At 38.0% G+C, this 9,388-nt stretch overlaps 2 protein-coding genes across 4 annotated transcripts in view; both read left to right on the forward strand.

Moving 5' to 3' along the window:
- The window catches only part of LOC118323882 (polypeptide N-acetylgalactosaminyltransferase 6-like), an 8,899-nt gene extending 7,677 nt beyond the window's left edge, over nucleotides 1–1,222 (forward strand). The window contains exon 12 of the mRNA XM_035655941.1: nucleotides 49–1,222. Within this exon, the coding sequence (XP_035511834.1) occupies nucleotides 49–162 (114 nt within the window). The 3' untranslated portion in view covers nucleotides 163–1,222. The remainder of the gene's footprint in view (nucleotides 1–48) is intronic.
- A 1,161-nt stretch (nucleotides 1,223–2,383) lies between these two features.
- The window catches only part of g6pd (glucose-6-phosphate dehydrogenase), a gene marked incomplete in the record, with an annotated part of 11,336 nt that continues 4,331 nt past the window's right edge, over nucleotides 2,384–9,388 (forward strand). Inside the window, 6 exon segments of one of the 3 annotated variants that reach the window (XM_035657329.1) lie at nucleotides 2,458–2,587; nucleotides 3,307–3,363; nucleotides 5,090–5,211; nucleotides 8,387–8,424; nucleotides 8,540–8,648; nucleotides 8,940–9,157. In XM_035657329.1, coding sequence (XP_035513222.1) covers nucleotides 3,330–3,363; nucleotides 5,090–5,211; nucleotides 8,387–8,424; nucleotides 8,540–8,648; nucleotides 8,940–9,157 — 521 coding nt within the window. 3 annotated transcript variants of the gene reach the window in all.

The following is a 9,388-nucleotide window of genomic DNA, read 5'->3' on the forward strand; positions in this document are numbered from 1 at the left end:
CCCTCTCAAACACAGCAGATATACAGTTTACATTGTTGTTGTTTTCAGGAAAACCATCTGAGGAACCCGTCGTCAGGCAAATGTTTGACAGTATCAGGAGGCAAGGTGATTGTGACTACCTGCATATCCACCAGACTCAGCCAAAACTGGGTCTTCATCTGACTCTTGGTCGTGGATTTGTATATGTGGAGCTTTTCATAAAAGATACATTTTAAATATTTAAGAAATATTTTAAATAATACAATTAACACATGCCATTATGTACACTGAAAGAGTTATTGGTCTCTCCCAGTGCCTCTCCAGTGGAAAAGATAGGAAAGAAATCCATAGTCGGTTGTTTCTTTCTGCACAAACATGCCTTTCAAAGTTGAGCCAAAGCTAATGTGAGGCAGTCTGAGTTAACCGAATCATGTGATATCTAAGTTACAGTATTTTAAGCACGGATTCCCCTCTTTACTGTCCCTCTGCTGATGACACAAACAAATGGGGGAAAGTCAGAAAGACCATTGGTTTTAATGTTTCCATGGGGCTTGTTTACTTTACAGAGATGGAAGAAGCTTTTACCTAAAAGTCCAGTATGTAACATTTAGGAGAATCTACTGTTAAGTAGTTATTTGGTCCTGTTTTGTCCACAGGGGCCGCCAGAATAAACATAAAAATGAAGTTCTTTGTTGCTGCTTTAAGTAAAAGATAGCAATACCACAATAAATACTCTCGTACAAGTAAGGTATCAATTCTGACTCATCATGCCTTAACCTATTATAGTAAATCAGAATTTATTTATTTATTATATTTTATATTATTTATGTCAATCTATAAAGTAACTTGTAGCCAAAGTAAATTTATCAAATAAATGGAGTGGAAGTATGAAGTAGAAGAGAATGAAAATACTTAATTCTTGTGTAACATTTAGGAGGATCTATTGGCAGAAATGGCATATAATATTCATGAATTCATTAGTGTATAATAACCTGAAAATAACTATACTTTTTGCTATCTTAGAATGAGCTGTTCATTTCTACAAATGCCACGTGTTGCCTTCCATAAGGTCCGCCATGTTTTTACATCCTAGAAAGGGCCAAACCAAAATGGCTCTAGTTCATGTCTTTCGCTGCCACTGTGGGTTTCTCCTTCACGCATCTGAAGGGGAAGGTGGTGTAGCGAGGGAGTTGCAATCCGCACCACTAGATGCCACTAAATCCTGCACACTGGTCCCTTTAAACACAGGCTCCGAAAATAAAAACATGAATCTTTTTAAATGTGTTTTAAAAAAACTGAGAGATTGTATTGAAGAAATAAATAAAGATTAATATAAAATTAAGTTCCATTATTTCCTCTTCTTTTTCATTTATATATGTGTATTGATTCTCTTTACTTCCTCATACTCATTAATGTGAATAAAGTGCATTTCACCTGTTTTCAGTATTGGGCAGCATATATATATATATATATATATATATATGTACTATTATACTGTTTAACAACCAGCAATGCTCCCAGTAAACCCCCCCCCTATGTACGTATGTGTGTGTGTAGGTGTATGTGTGTGTCTGTGTATGTGTGTGTGTGTGTGTGTATGTGTGTGTATGTGTGTCTGTATGTGTCTGTGTGTGTCTGTATGTATGTGTGTGTGTGTATGTATGTATGTGTCTGTGTGTGTGTATGTATGTATGTGTGTGTATGTGTGTCTGTATGTATGTGTGTGTGTCTGTGTGTATGTATGTATGTATGTATGTGTGTGTATGTGTGTATGTGTCTGTATGTGTATGTGTGTGTCTGTATGTTGTTATGTGTGATCTGTATGGTGTGTGCTGTGTATTATGTGTATATGTGTGTGTGTTATGTGTGTGAATTATTTTGATTAATTTTTTTTTGATTGGCTTATTACTGCGTGGCTTATTCTTCTCATGTTATGTCTTTTTTTTCATTTATTATTTTTTGGTATGTAATTTTGCCCTCACGTGAGGCTCTTAACTCTCCATACCCCAACCGCTCGGACCCGATGGGGAATTGGGGGGGCTTTTGTGCTGCCCGCCCCCCCCAACGTCTGTGGATGCCCTCCCCCTGACACTTGGAGGGCAACCCCAATCATGATGTTTTAAAAGATCTTAAGCATTTCTTTTTGGCAAAGGCTTTTGGTCCCTTTTAGATGTTTTTTTTTTTTTATTCTTTTCTCCTTTTTCTGTATTTAAAAAAAAAAGTTTTTTGTTTCTAACTGTGGCCTTGTGGGGTCTTCTGATGAAAAGGGCATTATAATAAATGTATTATTATTATTTATTATTCATTATTATTCTCCTGTACAGCACTTTGGTTGTTTTAAAGCGCTTAACAAATAAAGTTGGGTTGGATTGTGTCGTACAGTGAAGCCACGCCCACACACGCGCCGACGTCACTGGATCCGACAGTGATGGGGACTCGAGCGAGCGCTGGTGAGTTTCTCCCAAACCAATAAAAACTCATTTCCTCCCTTGTGTCTCTCGAACAGGGAAGTAGGCAGCACCACCGGCCGTGAAGCCACAGTCAGTGTGACAGTGTGTGCACGTAAAGGTCCGCTTTATAACCGGGTTATCGTCTCGTTAACGGACCTGTGAGTAGCTTTACGTTGCTTCGCTTTTGCTTAACATGTAACGTTAAGGTCGGCTGCGTTTTTTTTAAAAAGGCTGGCTGCTGCTTGTGTCGCTTGTCGAGTCATGTTTTCGCAGCGGCATGTGAAGCTATGGTGACAGGGCGTTTTTGTAAATGTTTTTTTTATGTTTATTACCAGCATACAGTCGAGGAGTAACAAAGCGTGGTGGCTCGGTTTTAATAGCAGCACAGTCTGAGCTCTTGCACGGTGCTTTCTGTGTTTTCTTAGTTAGGTAGCTGAAGCTGTGTCCCTGTGTGCTGCAAGTGAGCTTTAGTCCTCCTCTTCGGGATTTGAGAGGATTTGACTAATATCATTATAGTTTGTTATGTGTGTGTGTGTGTGTGAAGGCTATTTATGGGAGCTAATGACCACCTGACAGACCTGCACTGTGTGTTTCCTGTCATTGTTTTGCATTAATGTAGTGTGAATGTAAGTGTTATTCAGAGGTGATGTGCAGGGTTGGTTAGAAGGGTAAAAATAAAGAAGCAAAGTGACGAAATTGCTTAAACTTCCTGATTTGGCTTCTTGAAAATGAGTCACAAGTAAATCTATCCTCTTCCTCAAATATGCAGCTCCTTATCTTTTTGATTGTTGGATGATCGAGGAAGTAACTAGGACTAGTGCCAGTGGTTTTTCTTGTATAGTATAAATATCACAGCATCAGTGGTTTTTTCCCCCAGAGGTTCCCACACAGCCCATTCAGATGAACTCAAGTACTCTTCCATCAGCACCACCAGGCATGTTGCAAAACCAGAGTTATAGTTTTGTGTTTGAGTGTGTAGTTTTTATTGTTTAAATGTTATCAAATTAGATTCTGTGTTAGTTTTTTTTATTTAAATGTTGTGGGTATTTGTCACTGTCACATTTCCTGTTTATTTTTATTTTTAGTTAGTCTTGTTGTTTTGGTTACTTTTCGTCTTTTTCTAAAGTCTAGTTTTTATTTTTATTTCAGTTAACTTAAATGTTTTTTCACGCCTAGTTTTAGCTTTTAGTTTATTTTTAGTTTCGTTCCAATTGTGTTTATTTCCGTAGATACCACATGTTGTTTACCACTAGTGACTATTATATAAAACTGGATATTATTAGAATATTTCTTCATACAGTTGAACTGCCAGTGTTTTGGTTTGTTTAACTTTGCATACATACATACTTGTGGCACAATCTGGGTGTTTCAACCCTTTGTCTATTAACTATTTATCCATTACTCGTGGCTATTTCAAAGAATGATCTAATACTTTAATATTTTTCAACTATTTATCCATTTTTTTGATGATTATTTCAATCATTCATTAAAAAAATGATCTGTTACTTTGAGCCAACTATTTAATCGTCTCTGCTCACTTAGGTTACTGAGTCTCAATTGGAAAACCTGGTGTTCAGATGTTACAGCTGACTCAATATGTTGATGTATATGTTTCTAATTAAGTTGTTACTCCACACAATCTTTTCACATACCGCTTGGCAACTTCCCTTGTTGGGAATACTGTGTTTTAAAGATGTCATCCTTATTTTTCTGTTGTTTCAGGCATCAGTTAGATTAAATTCTACGGCTGCAACTTTTTCATTCTTGATAAAAAATGCTGATTATTAGATGACTTCAGTAAATGTCTTGTTTATTCATATAACAGTCAAAAACCCAAAGATATTAAATGTAGAATTTTATAAATCAAAGAAAAGTTGCCAATCTTCACATTTTTTAGGCTAAAAGCAGTTGATGTTTAGATATTTTGCTTAAAAAATAACCCAAACAATTAATTCATTTTCTGTCTATTATCTAATTGATTAATCACTGTTGTTTCAGCACAATTCAGTTAATCTTCATATTATATGAAGATCTTGTCAGATACACTTGCTGAATAATATCAGACTTTTTAAATCATTCTCAAAGTCAAAGTCAGCTTTAATGTCGATTCTTCAGCTGCACCAGACATACAAGGAATCGAGAGGACGTTTCTATTCACCAAAAAGGTGAAACAGATAAGTGCACGGCCAACGGTAAGGATCAGACATTTCCTAATACTAAAATTTAAACATTCAATTTCACAACAGACAATAAAATATAAAATATACAATAATATAAAATAAGAAAAAAAAAGGCAGATGGTAATGGCAGTTGTGCACTGTGTCATCTAAACCGTAACGGTTATATCACGTTGACAGTTATGAATACAATCTTCTTTACTGTGTTGGGACCATTGACAGTATGGTTGTGACACGAGTCGTGCAAGCTTAACTAGGCTGTTTATGAAAAACAAAGGGAGCAGCGGACTCTACTCGCTGCCTTTAGTCTCTGTAAAGCCTTTAGGGTGCAAAAGGCACAAAAGTCCATTGAATTCACATGTTAGGCAAGCACGCACAAAGTTTTAGGGTAGAGCCAGTATTTGTCTTCTTGATGGTTTGGTTTTGACGTGTAAAAGAAATTTTTTTTGACTTTCTTATTGTCTCCTTTTTTTTTTTTATTAGAGAAAATGACCAACATCCCCCTCTCCCGCTCTGAGGTTTTTGGGGAGCTGAGGAAGGAGCTGCATGAAGATGAGGAGTTCCATCAGTCCGACGTTCACGTCTTCATCATCATGGGAGCCTCGGTGAGAGCAGGGGGAATCCTAATCTAGTGATAATGTAATGAAGGTGTACAAATGGGGAACTGATGAAGCACTTGTGAAATGAAATGAAAGGGCTAACGGTGGAGCCATCCACACTTACATAAGCTTTTAGGACCAATCAAACCTTTCTCTGTGTTCTGTATTTACAGTGTAGGCCACTTGGGCAAGCATTATTGACCATAATTTCAAAGTAAAGTGTGTTGTAATGTTTAACAATGCTGCAATAATAGGACACGATGTGATTAAGGAAATGTTGAAACTGATTTCACCAAGTTTAAGCAAACACAACTCAGTGGTCCGAGCTTTCAAAAGGCTAAAATTGAGACACCGAAAACCTCAAGGTTCCTCTTTTCTTATCATTTTAATAGTGTGTGTGTGTGTGTCTGTGTTCTGTGTGTGGTGTTGTCTGTGTCTGTGGTGTCTGTGTTGTGTGGGTGTGGATAGCTCTTTTTTCCAAGCGTATCAGTACGCGTTTTTTAATACCTGTACTTTCTTTGTGCTGCCAAGCTAACAGCAGACGCGATCTCTCATGACTACTTTATAGTTAACCTCACAACAACAGCATATCTTGGCAAAGTAGAAAGTAAGCTGATGGTCTATGGGGCGAGTCAATATTTAAAGAAATAATTACTTGTTTGGCTTTTCATGCCTTTTATTTGGATAGTGACAGCTTGAAGATAGACAAGAAACTGGGGAAAGAGAGGGGGAGTGACGCACAGCAAAGGGCCGCAGGTTGGAATTGAACCCAGGCCGCTGCGGCAGGGGCCCGGCCCCCGAGTACATGGGGCACACGCTCTACCAGCCGAGCAACTGGGCGCCCTGTGGACAACTAATTTAACTTTATCAGCCCCACATCGTGCCTGAAATGGCTGGAAAGACAAGATTTACACTAGTTTTGTTTAGCTTAGTCTGATCCACTTTGTTTGTGATAAGACAATACTAAACAGTAAATTAAACAGTTGTGTGACAGCTTTGTGTAAATATGTGGTAAATTCAACAACGTCTTTATTTAAATTGTGCAATTCTGCAAATAATAAGTAAAGCAGCAAAGTGAACCAAGCTAAGAAAATAAGCATTAAGTAGTACTGTGCAGTCCTCAGTGATTTATAGTTGCATTAAAATGTAATTTGTTTGTTCTACATGCCTACTCATAATCAAACTTGATTTATATTACAGCTAAAATAAATGGAATAATAAGTTGATATCATGCTCATAATGTAATAATAAATGTCCCACCGTTTTCACAGTTTACTATTTCCTCATACCGTTCAGGTGTCGAGTTCAGGAACTAAAACCATTTCACATCCTGAAACTCTTTAGACTGGTTTCCTCATTTCTTTGTATTCTTACAACATTTCTTTTCTTTCTCTGCCTTCTCCTTCTCCTTCTCTATCAGGGCTTCAATCTATCCAAATATGTGTAAATATGTATAAGTCGTACCTATCTCTATTGTAAAGGAAAACAGTTTTACAGAAACATGTTTTTATCTATGAGAACATGTAAACTAATATGCAAACTCAACCTTTTCCTGTCAGCAGCAGCTTTTCTTTCACTGCTCAAACCACAAATTTACAATAATTAAAACACTAAAGAAGAAACTACAAACAAATATGGTGCCAGTTTAGTTGTTGTAATAGTCAGGCTGCGGTAAATCCACTGGCTGTTTTACCGTTTGCTGTTGGGAGAAGAGAGTGGCGCTGTTTGTTTTTTGCAGTGTCACTGACTGTCAGCGTTTTTCTTTCAGTGTGATACACAGGCAGGTCAGGGGAAGGGCCGGGCTATGTGCAATCTCACTCTGATTGTGCATGTTTGATGGATATATGTGTGTGTGTGTGCTGCTGCTGATTAAATGTTTGTACTACTATTATGTTAATCACCATGTGAATACATACAGTACAGTCACAGCACATTTTCAAACATTTACTCACTGCTACTAATTCAGTAGTTCTTGCTGTTTAGCTTCATGACAATGAAAAAAAGTTTGAGTGAGTTCAACAGGTTTGTCTTTCGCTAATGCTGGAGGATATTGTGCATACCAGATTACCTCAAATTAATTAGTAAGTGTGACATTAGCACATTTGTGAACAGGTTTGGGGAGTAACAGATTACATGTAATGGAGTTGCGCAATCAGGATACAACAAAAGAAGCTGTAATCAGTTACAGGAAAAAAGACTATCAGATTTCAGTTACATTTAGTAAAAAATAGGATTATTGGCAGGATTACAATTTAAAACACATTTTAAAATATTTAACGATATACTACCATGCACATGTGAACATACATTACAGCACTTAACTCCACTCTGGTGACGAGTGAAACCATAGCTAATATTACAGTTTATTATTAATTATCATTAGTAAATACTTTCACTGTGGACATTTCAACATTATTTTGTCTTTAGCAGAAAAGGGAACAACATCACAGTTAAGTGCAAGTTCTTCCTTCTAGCTGTGATGGTCTATAATCTGCTGCCTGAATTTTGAACCCTGTTTGCAAATAGCAAGTTACACTTCTCTGTTCCTCTTATGTGCAGTTATTAACTTAAACATGCAGTCTTAAACAAAGTAGCAGGGTTACAAGTTGAGGAATCCCCATCTGAGGAATAGAGAGTCTTAAAAGGAGATTGTGATCTAGGCCAACAGTATACTATTGTGGGAATTACTTTTAATTAATTCTAATGTCCTGTTCGGTCCTGTCTTTGTATTGTTTGTTTGCCTCTGGTCATCCCTGATTTATGAGTACCTCTTGTCAGTACCTGACACTGGCACAGAAACCTTGTGTGTGGTCGGTTAAACATGTCAAACACGATCAAAAGTTGCTCTGTTACATTAGCTCTTATAGTTGAACCACGAAGCAACAGGTTCTTCAGCGTATTAGTTAGCACCAGACAGTCTTTTGTCTCTGGACTGTTTGTGGTTGGCACTGCTTTCAGTGGGATTACTAAGGTTGCATAATGCCTACTCACCTGCTAGTGTGACCTGTAGTACTGCAGCATCTTAAGAGTTTGTGTCATGGAAGATAACTACCACTCTGGTCGGAGTGCACTGGTTTAATGAGCAGTAATTCCTACGTAATTAAACACATAATTGTTTATTGTGTGTATTGTGTTTGTGACCTGTATTTTCATATTTCTGATCATGTGTTTGTGCCTGTAGGGAGATCTGGCCAAGAAGAAAATCTACCCAACTCTATGGTGAGTGAACCTCTGAAGGCTTTTACATCAGTAGCACAGCAGAATCTGAGGAAAGGTACTCGTCTTATCTGAAGTTGGGTGTAATGAACCAGACGTTTCCTCTGTTCTCTTCCAGGTGGTTGTTCAGAGATGGTCTCCTCCCTGAGAAGACATATTTTGTGGGCTTTGCTCGCTCTGACTTGACAGTTGATGCCATTCGGGCTTCTTGCATGCCATACATGAAGGTAAAACGAGTTTTTTAGATGCAGCTTTTTGAAATCTAACAGATTTGTTTGAGGGGAGATGGAGGAAATTACAGTAGATAAGTACACAAATGCATACAATTTCTTTAAATAAATATTCCCATGTTTAACTTCCGTCCAATTGGTCTTCCCCCATTGATCTCCATGTGTCATTTCTCTAATTTACAATTTAGTGTAATTGTTGTGTCATTCCTGTCCTTCTCTTCTCCTTTATGTCTGCATTTTTAAAAATCCTTATTAAATCCATGTGTGTGTAAATGTTCCCAACCTCAGGTGACGGATACGGAAACAGAACGGTTGTCCGCGTTCTTCAGCAGGAACACGTACATCAGTGGGAAATATGCAGATGACAGTTCCTTCTCCAAACTCGACGCACACATCCTGTCTCTGCCCGGTGGACCCGAGGCAAACCGTCTCTTCTACCTGGCACTGCCACCCACCGTCTACCACGATGTTTCCAAGAACATCAGGCACTGCTGTATGAGCACAAAGTCAGTACACACACTTACATACTGTTGCTGTGTCACACTGTTTACTTGTTGTTTTGCAAGAGTCTGTTTGTGCGTTGTCCACTGCCCTGCTGTGTCTGACTGTAAACAACAGAAACCCTCAAGTCAAGTCAGTCTTAAAGAGCGCAAAGAGACCTGACCCAATGTCAGGATTTAAACCCAGTTGGGTCCCACTGATAACTGTTATGTCCATTTTCTTCTGTGTGTGTGTGT

This window comes from Morone saxatilis, unplaced genomic scaffold (genome assembly GCF_004916995.1).
Source record: "Morone saxatilis isolate NCDOM2014 unplaced genomic scaffold, NCSU_SB_2.0 Contig15, whole genome shotgun sequence".
Taxonomy (NCBI): domain Eukaryota; kingdom Metazoa; phylum Chordata; class Actinopteri; family Moronidae; genus Morone; species Morone saxatilis.